At 38.9% G+C, this 19,374-nt stretch overlaps 2 protein-coding genes across 3 annotated transcripts in view; both read left to right on the top strand.

Annotated features, from left to right (window-relative positions):
* The first annotated feature begins 384 nt into the window (after positions 1–384).
* On the top strand, positions 385–7,765 carry sh3bgrl3 (SH3 domain binding glutamate-rich protein like 3). The gene is made up of 3 exons (XM_030412569.1): positions 385–528; positions 2,864–3,031; positions 5,018–7,765. The coding sequence occupies exons 1-3, from the start codon at positions 484–486 to the stop codon at positions 5,081–5,083; spliced, it is 279 nt and encodes a 92-aa protein (XP_030268429.1). The 5' UTR covers positions 385–483; the 3' UTR covers positions 5,084–7,765.
* Positions 7,766–8,841: 1,076 nt separating this feature from the next.
* The window catches only part of trappc9 (trafficking protein particle complex subunit 9), a 257,722-nt gene continuing 247,189 nt past the window's right edge, over positions 8,842–19,374 (top strand). Inside the window, exons 1-6 of one of the 2 annotated variants that reach the window (XM_030412356.1) lie at positions 8,842–8,968; positions 10,013–10,608; positions 13,136–13,281; positions 13,571–13,696; positions 15,620–15,646; positions 16,799–16,920. In XM_030412356.1, coding sequence (XP_030268216.1) covers positions 10,025–10,608; positions 13,136–13,281; positions 13,571–13,696; positions 15,620–15,646; positions 16,799–16,920 — 1,005 coding nt within the window. In that variant the 5' untranslated portion in view covers positions 8,842–8,968; positions 10,013–10,024. The remainder of the gene's footprint in view (positions 8,969–10,012; positions 10,609–13,135; positions 13,282–13,570; positions 13,697–15,619; positions 15,647–16,798; positions 16,921–19,374) is intronic. The other variant, XM_030412357.1, reaches the window with a different exon arrangement.

Genomic DNA, 19,374 nt, shown 5'->3' with positions numbered 1-19,374 from the left:
TGACAACTGTGCCCCATGTCGGACACTGGAACTGTGTCGATCTCTTCCTGGCCAGTGGCCTATAGATGGAGGAATGACTACAGCGTCCAATGACATACATCATTAACATACAGGGAGGCCGAATCACTGTGACATTTTGCTAACAAGAACAGTCACTTCCATATTGAAAACTGGCCATTGATTTACATTGAGGAGAAAGAAAAAATGGCAAACTTGTTTATTTGTGTTGTCATTTGCAGTCATAACTTTGCTGTGTAAAGATATATTGTATGTTTTACCGCTTAATGTTTTTCCTATGGGTTCGAGTTTCCAAGAACTGGGCAACATACATACTCATATGCTGTGAACAGGCATGTCTTTTATTTTGAAGGTGACGTCTCCAAACTTCCTTACCTTTTAATCAATAACGGTTCAGCTTGACGCAAACGAGAGAGCGAGCCACTCGGCAGCAGATACACAAAGAGAGCGGAAGGACCTGCGGCAATGGGGATCAAACTGTACTACACCACCGTTACTGCCTCACGGACGGTGAGTCGAGCGGCCACAATGTCATGAAACTTACCGATGTGTTTGTGTTGCATGCTCCGACGGCGGCAGCTAGTAATGCTCCGTCCGTCTGACACACCCAGCACCCTATCAGTAAGAGCTCCCCCCTGACTAACAGTGCAGTGGGCCTATGCTGCTCAGCTCTTGCCCATTTACAACAGTAAACGTCAGCGTTAGCCGGTCGTAGGCGAAACGAAGATGAGAGTTATCAGTCGTAAATGTAACAAAACATGACTTGCACGGACGACGACTTGGTAAATGCTTGCATCTAAATTCCTTTATCTTGTTTTTTTTTTTAACGTTTGGGTTTTTTTTTTGTTCTCGAGCATATTGGCGAGCTAATTGCGGAAATGTATGCTCAATCAAATGACCCGTATCACTTCCCCTGACATGTGACACTGTCATAGTGTCATTTTTGTATGTAAGGATGGCCGGAGTAGCTGAATGTGGCGACCGTATGCATTCGTTTCCTGTATCGAGGACTGTAAGCCAAACTTCATGTAAAAATCTGGCAATTTAAGGCTACCTTGCTGAAATTGAAATTGTAACGTTTAGGCCCCGTACAAACAGTATATGTTCCTGCATACATAAAATGCACTCAGCAACGCACGTCTGAAATGAATTTCAGCGCACCAGTCAGTCAATCTTCTTGTCCCAGTTTCTGTAGCTTGGTGGCAAATTAGCATGTAAACCAGGTGTAGAAACCTCAGAGGTTACTTAAGGAAGAGCTGCTTTGTAGTTTATATGTTAGCCGAATTTACCACTACACCCTTGAATCCAGGAAAAGTCAGGCTTTTATATTAGTTGGTGTAAGTGTTAGTTGGTAAGTAGAATACTTTTAAGTAGCTTGACATGGTAGTGAAGTTTTGCCATTTGTTTCCACTGAATCTATTAGGGTTGAGTGGAAGAGGTTGACTGCCTGCAGACATCAACAATCAGATGTTGTAAAGTGTGACATCCTTTGTGGCAGTACATTTGTGAAAACAGTGTGTGGCAAAGCACTGCGCCAAACATCTGGTACCGATTAGTTGTGAGGAATTCATGTAGTGGAAAAAAGTTTTGTGACGTGCATTAGCTTTTAACCCTTTCATGTGCAATCATGCTGCAAGGTAACCTTCTCATTTTTGTGGTAGAAGACTTTAGAGGAAGATTCTGATCTGTTATGTGCCATTGACATCCTGTTTTTCTGCTTGCCTGCTGCATGGACATGTTATTCTGTTCTCATATTATTACTCAGTATTATTCAAGTATTATAGAGCCAAAGGCAAAAAAAAAACCAAACACTCATCTTCTGTTGATGGAATAATATTTTTCTGAATACTAGCCATTATGAAGAGTTTTATTATGATATCTTATTGTATTGGTGTTGAAATGTTTCAGTTCATTTAAATGATTGAAAGACCACTGTCTCCAAAATGAAAATGTATTCACATAATCGCACTAAAATGTAATCCCTTTGTGTCATGCAGTTTCATAACGGTTTAATGTATCCGGGAAGAAGTGGTTGCTCTTTTAATGCATGCCATGTCTACAGTGGTATTACACATCAAAACGATTAATGTATGTGTGTCACATTTTAAATAACTTCCCCATTTTGAAAATATTTTATAGTATATTCAGTTGTATGATTAATTGTCAACTGTCCTAATTTTGTTCTTCACACGATTCAGAAAAGCTTTAAACTACAGAGTCAGCTTTTTTCTTTTCCAGTCTTGTGAAATGAGCAAAAGAAAGTTCCCCTTTTTCATTTGAAGGACTTGTCACTGGCCTTACAACAGCTCTGTTTGGCGGACTAAATGCCAGCTTGTGTGTTTCCAGTTGGTGCTGTGCTTAGGTGTGGTCCCTTTTACAAACACCCCCTCCCAACTTCCTCAGTCGGCCAGAAAGATAGCAGAGCATTCAGTTCACCAGGTCTATTATTCATCATCCAGTAGCCTGATAAAGCCATTGCTTTTTTTTAAAGCACAGCCTCAAAAAGTAAAGTACTTAAATGATATCATTTTACTGTGTCTGAGCTAAAGTCTTAACTGTTTATCTCTGCACTTGAGGAGAAATAGAACTACAAGGTTTATTTGAACAGTCTATAAAGTCGTTTGATGGCCCTCGCCTGCTTGTTATTCATCACACGGACTAAACCTCTAACAGTATGACAGCCATTACTCTTTTAGAAGTGTAGGCAACGGAAGCAGGATTTGGGGTGTGATGGCATATGTTGATATATCCAGATAATATGCGTAGGTTATAATGAATGGCCTGGTTCCTAGTGGTTATGCTGAGCTTGAGTGCAGTTCTTTTGATGAGTGCTGTTGCTTTCCAGGTGAAGTCCCAACAGGCAGAAATGATACGAATCCTTGACAGTAAAAGCATCCAGTACGAACTTGTGGACATCTCTGTTGGCGGGGAGCTTCGGGATGAGATGAGAAGCAAAGCAGGTGACCCCACGGCAGTCCCTCCCCAGCTTTTCAATGAAGATCAGTACTGTGGGGTAAGGAAAGCACATACACTTGAAAGTTTTGATTTAGAAATTCTTGAAATAATTTTAAATATATGTGTGTTAAACCATTGACTGTATTAGCATAACAGGTGTATATCAATATCAACACAAGTGACAGCTGTTGATGAGCAGCAGGAAATGCAGTATATAAATGCTGAAGTTTGGTTTTGTTAGTTTGATTTATTGTCTACCAGCGAGCTTATATTTTAACCGTAAAAAGGTTCTTTCAAAAGCAACTGTTAAGTGTCCTCATCAAAAATGTAAATGTCATGCTTTTATGTAAACAACAAATATATACTGATATATTTAATTTGTAGCCATCAAATATTGCGTCTATGCTCTTTAGTTGAAAGAAGTATCATGAAACATCTGCATTTTAGATGGTAAACATTCCTCCCTGTAGGCTCAACAGGTGGCTGTGAAAAGTTTGTAGTAAATAGTGAGATTTCTGCAAATATATTGTAAACTACACAGTCCATTTTTTGCTAGCATTAATAGCTGTGTTAGGGTATACCAGATAATTTTTACATATACGTGTCTGACAACTACTATTTTTCTCATTCTGTTTGTTGTTATTGGTTATTAGTTATGTAAGAGAACAGCTAAATGTGCTAGCAACAGACCCAAGTTGTACATTTAGCTATAAGCAACAAATTCTTCAGATCCATCATTAAATGATACAGGCAGTAAAATTGACTATAGAAAAGGTTTAACCTACATTCCTTTAAGCTTAAAAGATAAGATGCTAACAGCTTGTTGTGTCACTTAGTTCAAGTGTAAAGTCAACACTGTCTTTTACATCATTAGTTTGATGCTTTATTTGACACTTTGTTCAGGTCCAACTTTGTTAAATGGCTACAGCTTAACTAAACTAGTTTTTAATTAAAACATTGCCACAGAAGGAGACTAGAGGGCCCTCTGTGACTGTTGTTTAGGGTGAAACAGTTAACCTGTGTGTGTGTACTAACTAGTCATTTATCAGCACTCACTAAGGTTTAGATGGTTGAACTGCACATACGTTTGGTTATAAATAATAACACCATTAACACAACACTGCATGTAAACATAAAAAGTTATATTTACACTCTGTATTACTACCCAAAATACATTATTTGTGTGCCTTTTCTTTCTCATAAAACATGAAAACAATTGGAAATCTGCATTGTTTAAGTCCATGTTTACCAGCAACGAAGTGGTGCCACTGATAGATTCCATCTAGCATAAAATATTTGTCCCATGAATTTCAAATACCTGTAACAGTACAGCACAGTACTAAGTGTTCACGTCATGACTTTCCCCTCTTCTGGGAAGGTGTAAAATTTGTATCTTAAAGGAAAAGTTTGCTCAAAAATGAAAATTCAGTCGTTAGTCCTAAAAACATTTTTGGAGTTTCACAGCAAAAATGCATCGCATCATTCTCCTAAACAACTGAAGTAGATGGGGACGTGCCTTATAAATATAATTAAAAAAAAGAACCACTTTTAACTCACTTATATGGTGAACCCTATTCTCCTAAGTTATAGCACACATGCAAAGTTATGTTAATAAGATAGTTGGTGTAGCAGGCTGGACATTTAGCAGCTAAGGAGTCAGGAGAGTCAACTCAGCAGCTGGTAGAGACCAAAAACTGAGCTAAAAGTAGTGGATTTTGGATTTGCGTTCAACTGGTGAGCAAATACAGGACTTCACATGACTGATAATGTTGCTCCATAACAGCTGGAAGTGTAAATATTCAACTATTTGTTCACCAGTTTGCAAAATCCATGAAGAGGTGACATTGTCAGTGTTTTGATACAGCTCGTTTCTGTTGCTCCCAATTGACCAAATCAGGTTTAAGGATCACATCAGACATGAATAAGACAAACTTGCTTAGCATACCTATGTAATGTAAAGCATGTTGGTCAGGATGTTTATGTTTTTGTTGACTAAGGAATTTCTGTTTTCTTGTTTTCTGATCCACACTCTTTCTCCTCACAGAACTATGAAATGTTTTCAGAGGCGGTGGAAGCAGATACAGTGGAACAATTTCTGAAATTGGCGTGAGGAGGGCGGAGTGTTATGCTCCATCTTGACCCCATTCCCCAAACAAACTACCACCAATCCACCCACCCATCCACCCTTTACCCAAATGGAGGCCCTTTATTCAGTCTCTATCTGCACCACTGGCAGTGTCCACTCACTTTCAATGCCATGATGAAGGATGCCAAATATCTTGTATTCAATTAATCAGAAGACACACATTCCCCCTACTGCACCATTAGACTCTTTAATTAGTCTTAACCTATTATACTTTTGTGTGTTTGTTCTGTTCTTCCTTTGATTTCTTTCAGACCTTTTTTCCCCGTCTGACAGAATAGTGTTTCTAAGTGCTCCTAGTCTCGCTAGGAATCAATGAGGCGTCTAAATGTGCTGTAATTAGGGCGACTAATCTGGGCCGTGGCCACATGATCGCTGGAGATTAAACTAATCCACTGGATGACAACATTCAACCCAGAATCTTCCTGATCCTCTGCAGACCAAACAGACCATCATCACTCAGTCTTAACTACTGTGTCGTCTTTTTCTGTAGCCTTCAAGTTCCCATGTCGCACATGACTGCGCACTATTTGTACTTCACATGGATGCAAATGCACACGGAAGTAGCAAGGACTTCAGTGTCCTTAAACCCAATTAATGAAGAAATATAGCAGTTCAAGGATGTCTCTTTGGGGCGAGAAAACTTTTTGTAATTTTGGTCCATTGGTCACCTTGTAGGCACCCCAGTGCTCATCTGACCTACTTCGATAATGTACAAATCACTTTGATGAAAGCAGAAACTAGTTCTTTTCTGTGACACATTAAAGGCGTACCCTGTGGCATTATTTGTAAACAAACGTTTACATTCTCAACATAAAGACCTTGTCCTCAAGGTATACAAAACCTGGTGAGTGCATATCATTCCTTACATTTGCAAAGGTGATCTCTAAAGATATATTTACGTTGCACAGTGTTTACATCCATGTTTTGCTAGCTTGCAGTCTTCTTCCTCTCCATCTTTATGAACACGTTGCTACACTTCGTTGAACATTACTGCTGTCGGATCTGAGTAGTGTGAAACTGGTGAAAGGAGTGTGTGTGTCGGCTGTGTGCATGATACCAACAAAACAGCGACCCACCTGTAAAAACATTTCTCTCCAGTGCTACTAGTGGTCAAACACTCTGCAGGGTACCTTTAGGCTAAGTTGTGGAAATGTCTGAAAAAGATAAAGCCAGTTGATATCATTTTTTTTTTTTTTTTAATCTATAGAAAATAAAAAAAGGTGTATAAGCTACGAGGTAATTTCACAAACGTCTTAAGAGTATTTTGTTAATATTGTCGCCGGTAACTATCAGTGTAAGTTACGCTTAGTTAATGTAATTTTAGATATGGCCACCAAGGGACGCCTAATAAATATTTTTTTCCCTCAAGAATTTGGGGAGTATAAGAACCTGTAGAGGCTAATCTTACACCTGGTGGATATTCTGTAGGCTGATTCCAGTAATTTATGTATTTAGAATTGACTCCACAGACCAACAGGAAAGCCTTCAGTATTTCCTCACCAGAATTTTTCTGAGGACGTTAGGTCTTCATGGGGAGGCATTTGGGCTTCAGTATTTCAAAAAATCCTGGCTTCACTGCTGGTGTCAAAACATGTTTAATTTGGGCATCAAACATTCTCTTTAGGTATGTTATAAAGGTCACCAATGGGCCAAACTTACTAGAAAGGTTGGTATATTCCTTAAAAAAACTTCCAGTAGTTAGCTGCTTAATTCTAGCATCCAACGGAGCAAGATGAACACATTTCTTAATGTCACATTTGGTGCCAATATATATCTGAAATGCACATTTGCAGGGGGATATTCACTATAGTATTAGTACTTTCCTACTATCTTCTATGTTTTCCACAATCCATATAACTTGAAAGCTTTGTTCCTGTACTGTTGACCGACTGAACAAAAAGACAGCAAACACCTAGAAGGAAGCATTTCTTATTGATTGTAAATGATTAGTCTGAAAAGACGTGAATCTAACAGCTTTCAACCATGTAGCTTTTCCTTCCTCTGTTTATTTTGTGTTACAGTTTCGCTGATTGTCCTGGGCGTAAAGATGCATTAATGTGACTATGCACTGAAACCCTGTCTCATTCTGAACACAGACTTAAGGGTCAAAGCTGGTATGTTTCAGTTGACCTGAAAGGAGTCTTAAGGCTAGCTTTAGGGAACACTGACCACATGGGAAAAATGAAGGCATCACTTACTTGTGCTTTTATGTATGTGCATTGATTCTGTTATGCGATCTCAATGTACAAATCATGTATTGGGTCGCATGTCTTTTTTTTTTTTTTTTTTTTTATAAATTGAGAACAACATGGTTTCCCTCTCTTTCTTGTAACATCTGTCAAACTCTCCCTGCTTTCACAACTGTGCTGTTATGGTTTGGGATCCCTAGTAATGACAGCCTCCACACACAATGTTTGTGCACTGTTTTGTAAGTTGATGGTTGTAGTTGTTTGCCTGTTATTGATGTATATTCACTATCAACCATGATTTAGACATTCCATGTCTCTCTCTGAGCTCCTGCTTTGCTTTTGGACCAATTCCCCTTGGCCAAAAAATGAAGAAAATAGGGAATAAAATGCAGTTGTCTTCCAAGAAGATTGTGAAAAGTGATTTATGGGTGAATAAAATAAAATGGAGTTGAACCTACCTGTCTTGGTATTTCTTCAGATTCCTCAGTCGGAGCGATACAAAACCTTTTACTTTAAAAGTTGTATCTTTTATTTATAGTCCACATTTAAATGAGGAATTAGACGATGTGGAGCGCGTGCTCACCAGCAAGAGGATCATATTTATTTTGCAAGTCAGTGGAATATTCTGTTTACCAATACAGTCACATGGATAATGTCTTCAACACTGTGGATCACTAGGGTCAGTACATTCATAGCATGTGAACTACAATTTTTTACTGATCCACTGAATTCTGGCTTTATTATAAATATGTTGTGTGTGTGTGTAATGATTAAAAAAGTGTGGTTGTTTTTCTTTAGACCTCAAGCTTGTTAGTCTGAATTGAAATGCATAGCTAGTTGATGACCTAATTCATGTAACCAAAGTTATTTGATGTTAATTAGTAATTAGAAAATCAAGGTAAATTTGATTATGATGAAGAATATTATGTGAATGTAAAAAATAGAACCGAGTACATTTAGATATACATTTATACAGGTAAAGGGTAAATCAGGAGAGTAGGTCCCCATAACTCTTAGAAACACTATAATGTGTAAAATTGGTGGAGTTTAGGTTTTAGGCAACTGCAGTACCTTATTTGTTTGTCAGGTGAAGCTGTAGTATCATTATTAGACTTGCAGAAGAACCTTTGCAGAAGAAGAAAATACCAAAATATAAAGAAATAGCAAAGCTAACGTAAGAATGCAGGAAAATGATTTGGATGTCAAAATAAAAGCGAAAGTTCAAGTGGCATGTTCACGTCAAAGAGGCACCTCGTCTTGTGTGGAAGGAAAAAGTGCTTATTTGGGCAAAAATGGCGTTGTACAGAATTATTCTCACATTATTTTCTATCCACCCTTTATCCTTTGGTATGTTTTTTAATCTTTTACGGAGCTGGACTCGACTTGATTTTGAGAGAATATTTATATTTTTTCTTGAGAAATGTTTGGTTGAGACTGGATTTCATAAAACAAGGTCCTTCTGATCCAGAATAAAGCTGTCCACTCATCAGGAGATTCGTTGTTCACTTCCCCTTACCTCAAGATACATTTCATAGTCTAATGAGAGTTGTATTTTGAAACTGTGAACCGGAAGTTTTAACGTTGATTGAGTGTTGGTGCCTGGTGTTGCAAACACTGGTCCAAAGAAGGAAGCTGCAAAACTTGACAGGTTGCTTCTAAGGTAACGTGAGATTACATTAAATGTTGATAGCGTTAGTATGAAAGCCAAAAAGAGCGAACTGAGCTGATATGTTCAGGAGCTAACTCGTTGTTTCAGTCAGCGTTGTTACTGTGTGACTGTCACGAGAAGCCAATTCAGAGGTTAGCTAGCTAAGCGAAGCTAGCTACAACACTTGTTTTGAAACGACAGTGTAGCTTCACGGAAGGTTTTTCTCTTTAAATAGAATTATCGACATGCAAGCTAATGACAGGGCTTCCCCTCCGCTGCAAACCTCGTGTTCGTCACATTTGAGCACTGTAATAAAATGATAAAGCTGTCAGTTTTAGCTGCCACTGTCAGTTTTAGCTGCCACAGCTTGTATGTGTTAGCAAAGACAGAAGCAGGTGCTTTTCTTTGGTTTTCGGCAAAAGTAGCGCTCCATTTAACTAGAAACCCCTGTACGTGACCGTGAAGGGGTCGCTGGTATCTATTTCTTTTCACCGTGCGTTTATCAGAGGGTCCAAGTAGCACTTTTTCATTCAAACATCAGCAGCTGTTTTGGTGTACACGGCACACTGAACACAGACACAGCTCATAGTTGTTAATGTAACAGACATTGTGAATGGGCCACATTTGAAATAACCTAGCCACAAAAATATAGGACTGAATGCACAAGTCATCCTCTCTGACAGTAATGACACAACCTGTGCTCGTCAGAGCCTTCATTATCAAGTTTATGACTGTGAATGCTTTAGTGTTAAAGGAGCAGTATACAAAATACCAAAAAATATTTTCTCACATACTATGATGATCTCTCCATGCAGATATTACCTGCTTTGTTTTGAGATTTTTATCCCTAAACATATTCCTTCACACCAGAATAGTGGAGGTGAATGAAATTTAATTAGAGGTGCATGCAGCATTTAAAAAAAGTTCAACTACCTTCCCCCCAGAGAGAAAAAAAAAGAGAAATGAAGTTGTAATTAAAAGACGATTAAGAAAATTATTGCATGTTAATAGATGAAGCAATGGAGTAGTAAATGTTTGTGTTTCTGTGTCCTCAAGCCACATGTGAAGATGAGTGTCCCAGATTACTTGCAGTGTGCTGAGGACCACCAGACAGTACTAGTGGTGGTCCAGCCGGTCGGCATCGTACCCGAGGACCAGTTCTTCAAGATCTATAAACGCATCGCCAGTGTGAGCCAGGTGAGCATCAGGGACTCGCAGCGTCTCCTCTACATCCGCTACCGTCACCACTACCTGCCTGAAAACAACGAGTGGGGAGACTTCCAGACACACCGCAAGGTGGTGGGGCTCATCTCCATCACCACCTGTGGCCCAGCCAAAGAGTGGCCACAGACCGCAGAGCGCTTCCATGGCCAGAAGGAGGTGTACAGTTCCACGCTGTACGATTCTCGCTTGCTGGTGTTTGGGCTGCAGGGAGAGATTGCAGAGCAACAGCGGACAGATGTGGCCTTCTACCCAAGCTTTGAAGATTGCTCTGATGTAGAGAAGAGAGTGGAGGACTTTGTGGAGTCCATCTTTATTGTTTTGGAGTCCAAGCGGCTCGACCGGGCCACAGACAAGTCGGGAGACAAGATACCACTGCTCTGTGTTCCCTTTGAGAAGAAGGACTTTGTGGGTTTGGACACTGATAGCAGGTGAGTTGTTGTGTTTGCGGCACCATAACCCCCAAAAGCACTTAGACGCTGCTTAAGGAATACTTCTATGTCCATTGCTGTCAGTAAATGTGTTATACTGCATGATTTGCAAGTTGTTAATGTTTGTTTGTGTGTCGGGCTGCTTGTTATATGTCTGCCTTTCCTGCTCAGAAATTCACCTCTCAAAAATCTGTCTTTTGATTTTTGCTGTGTTCATTTTGGTTTGTTTAAATTGGTTTATTTGTCTTTCTTCTTTTCTTCTCTCATACTGTCCTGTGAGTTTATTGTTGGGTGTGAAAAGGTGAGATGTTAGACACTTAAGTTTAGTAAACCCGTATCGATCCCATCAGCTTTAGCTCTGCCCTGAAAGAAACACTCAGCCCTCCATGCTGTTGTGCATTTGCTCATGACTCCAAGCCAAACTCATTGCTCTTCCACAGGTTTGAGTGAATATACAAACTGATTGTAAACAAGGTTGATTTATGTTAGATAAGAGATGATTTGTATCCCAAAATATCCCTCTAGCTGATGAAATGTAACCACTGTTCGCAAAATTGTGTACTCCACAAAAGTTACACTAGCAACTACCTAAATTACACATGAATGAATCTCGGCTCATCACAACCCACCATATCCTAATTGATATTCTTTCATCGGAGTAGATGACGCCTGATTTGCCTGATTTGCCTGATTTGCCTGATTTACTTTCTTAGAGTCCATTGTGTTTATTAACTTTAATCTTATCTCAGCAATCGTGTGTTTGACACTGTTACTATAAAGAACACAGAGGCCCAGTGACTACTTATTCAGTCCTGGCTCATAAGTGACATTTTTACACTTTTTACACAGGGTTTAATTAAAGGACCACATCTGTGTTTTTCTGTGCTTTTGCTTGTCAACAGCAAATTATGTTTATTGTTAATAACTAGCAGCCTTCCTTCCCTCCTGGTAGCCATTTTTTACCTACCTATTTATCTAGCTACTCCTTCCCATCTTCACTCCCTTAATCTTCTATACAACCATTCATTTAGTTTTTTGAAGTGACTCTATCACAGTGCAGATAAAGAAGATTTGTGCTCATTCCTGTTGGATGATGGCCTTAAAATAATATCTTCATATTTTTGGTTATGTTTTATTTAAATGTAATAATATGATTTATACAACACATTATACATTGTTTTGCAATAACAGGAAATATGTAAAACATTTTTTTTGTTGTATGAGGGAGAGAGATGAACTTTATAACGCTTTGTTTTATGGATAAATATCTTCCCAGTAAATTGCTATGAAGCTTCCTTCTAAGAACAATGTAATTTGGTACTTATTAGAGTAAAACTTGGAATTTCCTTGAAGGAAAAGCTCCAGTTAAAACCTACTAAATGTTCTTGTTGACTTTGTGGAAATTATTGGAAAGGTTTAGGAAATTGCAGGCTTGTTAAATGAAGTGTTATAAGATCTAACTACACATGCATTTGGTTTAGATTAACTGAAACCAGTAGCCACCTTCATTTTTCAAAAACCACTTACACACCTCTGAAAATGTTCAAACTTAATGTTAAACATTGTAATTGAATAGCATATACATAATATTTTTGTTCTAAAAAATGCAAAAAACCCTGGTATGGTCCTTTTTAAAGGAGGTGCTGATAGATTGAACCCACTAAATTTGTCGCAGTACATGATGCTGAGATCTATCCCAGCGACTGGGAAGGTGCAGTTTGGGATTTCATCTGTTTGGCTGTCTGAGCTGGAGCGACACGTTGAGCTCATGTCTTTATTCATGAGAGCCTACATTATTGTCCAGCTTGGGAGAGTGCTCCAGCTACTCATGAAATACATGAATATGGTAATGGTATCCTTGTAATTGTGTAGTAATTCTTTCATCACTCATTTTAGATATACTCAGCCAGAACCTTTTCATAGTTGTTCAGAAGTAGTCTACTGAGCATTAGCAGTAGCAGTATGTTTATATAGATAGTTGAAATACATGTGCCTTTATACAGCTAAGAAAATATTCTACATGGCTCCATTTCACCTTGAGTCCTTGATTTACCTGCTGGTCCACGTTATTGTCCCACATAACCTTCCCAGTCTCTGAGAGTGCTTAAATGTTTTCCACAATGGGCTTCACGACTTTCCTCTAAAAAGTTCCTTTCCCCTGTATCCTGGTGAAGCTGCTCCTTCCTGAGTCCCTGACATTGTAATTGTACTACAGGCTTGTACTGTGTCAGCTCTTACTCGGTCCTTGCTTAGTTGCTCCCCTTTCGCTTGTGCTTTCCTCCTCATATATCCCCTTTGTGGCTGACTGATAAGATTCACTTCAGTTTACTCTCCCAGCACCCTGCTGACATAAGAAATGACGATAACGGAAAGTCAGAGCTGTGTTTAAAGAGAGAAAAAGTCCCTTCTATGAATCCCAAATCAAAACAATTGTAAGAGGCAGAAACCATGAGAATTCGAGCCACTTCATTCATCCTGCCGTTGTCTAAAAACATTTTTCTCCCCTTTTCCCGCTGCTCTCTTTCAGACATTATAAAAAGCGTTGCCAGGGACGGATGAGGAAGCATGTTGGGGACTTGTGTCTCCAGGCAGGCATGCTGCAGGATGCCCTGGTCCACTACCACATGGCTGTGGAGCTGCTCAGGGGCGTTAATGACTTCCTCTGGCTTGGTGGTAAGTCCGGATAATGATGGCCTAAAAGTATTAACTGGGATTTACAAGGGTAGAATTTGTTTCTTTGTCAAAGTTATCTTTATTTGTCTTTTAAATGTATTTGCTGGAGTTTTAGACATATTGGATTATTGAGACCATCACCATAGTTGATATTTGAGAGTTTGTGTTTTTTAACCTAAATACATAATTACCCTTTTAAATCTCCTTCATCAGTAAAATCTTTGAAAGAAAACAAACTGAAAACAAAGTAGAGATGGACCATTTGTCTTGTATTATTTTTGCTGTCCAGCTGCGTTGGAGGGTTTGTGCTCAGCCTCTGTCATATTCCACTACCCTGGAGGCACAGCAGGGAAGACTGCAGGACGCAAACCAAGCATCTCCCAGCCAGCAGACGCAGGGAAACGCCACAGACCAGGTGAGCATATGATGTCACCCTGTTACCAGACTGATAGAAACAGTGGTCTGGATGAAATAATATCAGAAGTAAGCTGAGATTGATTGACAACATTCACTGCTGACCATGAACTCAAACATTGCTAAGCTTCGCTCAGCTAAGCTGCTTCCTTTGTGTGCAGTTCAAGATGTTAGCTTTTAAAATGCTGAAGCTTCTCTTATTTACCCTATTGAGTGCTAATTAAATGAAAACTTAACATCAACTAATATGTCTAGTTTGTTACTAACATGCTAGTAACATGGTGTGATATTAACACTGCTTTGTGCATAACAATACTTATTGGGAAAATAAATCTTGACTGGTCAATCAGCAGACATTTATCCTGTGCCAAAATAGAAACAGAGATAACGTGCTGCTTTTATGATGCCTGGATGATACTTGAGGGCTGTATAATCAAGGGTTGCAGCTAATAATTATTTTGATTATTTTAGTTATTTTCAAGATATTTGTTTATCTAATATATTTATAATTACATTTACAATAAAATTGGATAAGATTAAAGACGGGATTAAACTTGTATTGTCATTAAACACAGAAAATACTAGTACAATGAAACCCAATTTAGCATTTAGCCAGCAAACAGTTTCATAGCGCACATCGAGATGCAAAAATTATTGTACCAAGCGAACAAGAAACCAATTAAGTATTCGATAGTAAGAGGAGAATTATAGTGCCTATAAAAAGTGCTCAGCCCTTGGATATTTTCCCCTTTTATACCTTTTATAAATGAAATCATGGTGAATTAATTTGGCTATTATGACACAAAATTTACAAAGAAAACCTTGTTAATATCAAAGTGGAAACACATTTCTACAAAGTAATGTAAATTAATTAAAAATATATGATATTAAATGAGTGATTGCACAAGTATTTACCCCCTTTAAAGTGACTGACTTAATTCAACAGAAGTCCAGCAAGTTGGTGCTACCAGCCTCACAATTAGTAACATTATTATTATTGTTCATAATTATAAGATAATAATTATTAACGCACACGCACGCACGCACACACACACACACACACACACACACACAATGTATATATATGCATACACACACATATATAACATATGATGGAATTAACTTAATTTTTTAATTTTAAAATGTTATTGACTGCACATATGTTAAAGGTAACTGGTTGAGTTTCCCATTAAGTAAACAGAGTGATGTTTCCAAAACAGGTTGTATCCTGGAGGTCTTCCTGTCACATTAAACATATCCAAAGCTAATTTTTTAGAATAATCTCAAGCCTGCAGTCTACATCCATGTTTACTAGTTTGCACTCTTCTTCTTCTTTGCATTTGTTGGTTCATTGCTGTGGATCTTGGGAGAATTATTGTCACCTGAGTGGAATCAATTGAATAGTCTGAAACCATTAACTTATCTGATGATGGCGTCACCTCTGCATGCGTGCATGTGTGCATGCTTGCATGAGGCAAATAAAAATGGGGCTCTAATACAACATAAAATGGATTTTGTATCGGTGAGTAAACAAGAGCATGTATCAATCTCATATCACTTAATCTGTTTGTTAGAAACTAGACCCTGCTGTTTACCAGCAGCATCCTGTACCCCTGTATACAATTTAACATCTTTTTTTTATAGAACAAATAGCAAATTTCCATAAACAGCAACTGACTTGTGTGAAAAAGGACCCACTCATAAAGATACAGCTCTGTACTGCAACTACAGAATAAAATCTTCCCAAATACCTTTAACTTTGTTTTGGCAAAGTGTATTGCACACCAAATGTTTGTCATGGCTTTTGATGAGCACACATTACAAGAAAACAGCTGCAGCCATTTAGCTCATTGTTGGGACTAACACTGCTAACATTGCGCCTTGCGTCATGGAGTGAATCTGCATTCTTTGTCTCTGTCTGTAGGGGCTCAGGAGGTTCTCATTGACCCAGGTATGGTATTTCTAACCAACATAGCCCTTGTAGTCACTTGTTTGCTTCCGCTCACATGTGCCCTGTGTTTGATGTCATTTTTCATCTTACATTATCAGCACCCTGATTCCTAAGGTTTATTTTATTGTTTTTATATTGATTAATGTTCTTTTCTCCCGGTAGCAGGTAGTGTTCTCCTGTTTTTGCTTACCATCAGTTTTGATGATCACATGACTGCACAGTCGAAGACAACACTTAAAATGAACTCTTTTAGTTGCCTCTATGCCTTTTTTATTGAAGCCCCATTATTCTAACAACTCTCACCTTACTTTTGTTGATCACATAAAAATCATTTAATATTTGTAATTTGTTAGCAGAATATCCGGTCATGTCTCTCCTGAAGCACCAGCAGGTGGCAGTCCATCATTATTGGACCACACTTTGATTTCCTGCTTGTTGAATGCTCACCATTGCTTAACCTCTCACTTTCACAGCCTAAGAACTTTATTGAGCTCTCTTCAGTTATTCTCTAATTTGTATTCTTTTTTAAATGTTGCGTGTGTAAAGTTGACCCAAGAAATAGCAATTCAGCATGTCATTATTCACACATTTGTCATAGTGATAGCACCATATTGTTGCTATGGACATTGATAGGTGATGCATTCTCAATTGGTTTTGATACTATAATCCGATTTGGTCAAGCGATGCAATGTGCTCTTGAAATATATCAGGTGTGAGTTTAACTCTGCCTGGGACAGTAGCCATCGATTACATTCTGATCACATCTCAGATATATTTTAGAGGCCTCAGAATATTCATCGCAAAGTACTAGTGTAAGGGAGAACGGGAGGTGTTAAGTTTTAAACACACGATAAGGGGGACAGAACCTAGAAAGGAACAAACATTTCACATAGTTTCATAAACACATCACCTGTTGTTATCTGTTCAGATATGTTCTACCATCCTGCTCTGTTAACAACATTTTAAACACTTTATATTTGTGTCTTATTCGTTAATTTTCTATGGATATGCATGTGGCAGTGGTAGCCAGGGCAATGTCTTTCCTGTTTTCACTCCTGTGTTATCCTTTCATTTCGTGGTGGAACAGACTATTGGACGTTCATCCTGCTGTCTTTTCTTGACTAATGATATACCGTCCTCTTTTGAGTCTAGGTGCCCTCACAGCCAATGGCATTAGTGCAGACACCAGCACTGAGATTGGACGAGCAAAGAACTGCCTGAGTCCGGAGGACATTATCGAGAAATACAAAGAGGCAATCTCCTACTATGGGAAGGTACTGAACATAAACTTTTGAACTAATTTGACCAGTGTTACTGTTGTTTGAGTAAATATACTTATTGTATAGTGTCACTGCTGTTTCCTCTGGAGAGGATCCTCTCCATTTACCTAAATGAGCCATGATGTTTGCTACAGTGACATTACTACATGCATGAAGGGAAACATTTAAATGACTGAAAGCAGCCTCTTGAATCCTTTAAGCACAGTGTTTATGTGTGGTAAACCAACCTATGAAGGTGCATCCTACTGTGTGAATACTGAGCCATCTATATACAGTTGCAATCAAAAGTATTCAACCCCCACTGCAAATTATGTTTATTGGCAAAATGAACAAACTAGCAGCTGTTTGCAATTAACATATCAAACAAGAACAATTTAAATAGCTCAACACAACTAATATTACAAGTGGTTTCTCCAAATTCAACACAAAGTGCCACTTTTAATGACTACTGCAGTCTCAAAATTATTCAACGCCTTCATGACAGCATCTTCAGTACTTAGTAGAGCACCCTTTTGCTGTTATGACCTGCTGCAAACGTGATGCATAGCCAGACACCAGCTTCTGGCAGCGTTCTTGAGAAATCTTAGCCCATTCCTCATGGGCAAAGGCCTTAAGCTCACTAATATTCTTGGGTTTGCGTGCTGCAACCGCCTTTTTCAAATCCCACCAGGGATTTTCAATGGGGTTCTAGTCAGGCGACTGATGGCCACTCTAGTATCTTCCAGGACTTCTTCTGAAACCAAACCTTGGTGGACTTTGAGGTATGCTTGGGATCGTTGTCCTGTTGGAAGGTCCTAAGCTTCAGCTTCCTCACAGAGGGCATGACCTTTTCTCCCAGAATTCCTGATAGTTGATTGAATCCATCTTGAATCCATGCCCTCCACATGCTGCAGGTTTCCAGTGCCAGAGGAAGCAAAGCAGCCCCAGAGCATCACTGAGCCACCACCATGCTTCACTGTAGGCAGGGTGTTCTTTTCAGTGTATGCTTAATTCTTCCTCCTCCTGACATACTGCTGATCCATAGGCCAGAAAAGTTCCAGTTTTGTTTCATCGCTCCACAGAACAGAATCCCAAAACCTTTTTGGCTTATTTATATAGTTTTTAGCGATTGGAGACGACTTTTCTTGTGCTTTTGGGTCAGTAGTGGTGTACGTCTTGGGGTTCTTACATGGAGCCCTTCAGTGTTGCGCCTTACTGTAGAAACTGAAATCTCAGTTCCTGCTGCCACCAAGTCTTGCTGCAGGTCTTTTGCTGTCTGTCGAGGGTTTTTGACCACGTGCCTCCTCAGGATTCTAGTGGCAGCCGTTGATAGCTTCCTCTTTCTGCCATGTCCAGGTAGTGTAGCCACTGTTCCTTTAACTTTAAACTTGCAAACTCTTCATCCAACTGTATCTTTAAAAAAAAAAATCTTTTTGTATCCTTTTCCTTATTTGTGCAAGGCAATGATCTCTTCTCTGAACGTTTTGGACAATTCTCTTGACTTGGCCATATTTCTAACATGCAATGAATTGTCATGGTCGGCAGTCCAGGTATTTGAGGTGTTCTATCTCAAGCACACCTAATGCAACTAATGAAGCCCTTGATTGGTTACATCAGATGAACTTGAGACCACACCTGATTTGCAAATGTGTGTTCTTATAAGGAATTCTATTCAGGGGGTTAAATATTTTTGAGACTGCAGTAATCATTGAAAGTAGGATTTAGTGTTGAATTTGGATAAAGTCCTTGTAATAGTTTTATTTAACTATTTAAAACTGTTCTTGTGTGATTAGTTTATTGCAAAGACCTAAAAAATGTTACCTTTTGCCAATAAACCTAAAATGCAATGGGGGTTGAATCATTTTGATTGCAACTGTAGCAGGTGAAACACTGCAACACTGACTTTAGATCACTGGCCTATGCTATTACTACAGTCGCTTTCTGCTACTCTGAGAAGTACCAGCAAAGCACCCGATCACACTTAATTTTAAGATTGTCAGTAAAACTATCAACAACACTTTCACTATACTGCTTCATCTGGCAAAAAGGGCCCTGATGCTGGAGGATCACTATAGATTATATTATATTATTATTCTACATCCAGGTTTTTTTTTCCACCATGTGACCCTAGAAGGACTCTGCATATTCATGAACTGTTTTAAAAGATTTACATCTTCAGTAGGAACAAATGGGCGTAGGGGCTGAGTACCACAGACTAAGTAGAGAAGTCTGGAACTATCTAAAGTAGATGGGTGCCATAGCTATTCTTCTCTTTAGATTGGATAAATAAACAGGATAAAGACGCCACAGTGTCTGACCATCCAGTTCTTTCGACATCAACAATCTTGACTGGATTTCTTTGCCAATTTAAGGAAATAAAGATCGGTGCCACCTAAGGCTACTTGTTGGGGATCTAGGTAGAAATTAACAGGTACCCCCATCCTTTGGATAAACGGTCATACTGTACAT

This window comes from Sparus aurata, chromosome 3 (genome assembly GCF_900880675.1).
Source record: "Sparus aurata chromosome 3, fSpaAur1.1, whole genome shotgun sequence".
Taxonomy (NCBI): domain Eukaryota; kingdom Metazoa; phylum Chordata; class Actinopteri; order Spariformes; family Sparidae; genus Sparus; species Sparus aurata.
The sequence above is the reverse complement of the archived record's forward strand: the minus strand, read 5'-3'. Positions and strand labels throughout refer to the sequence as shown.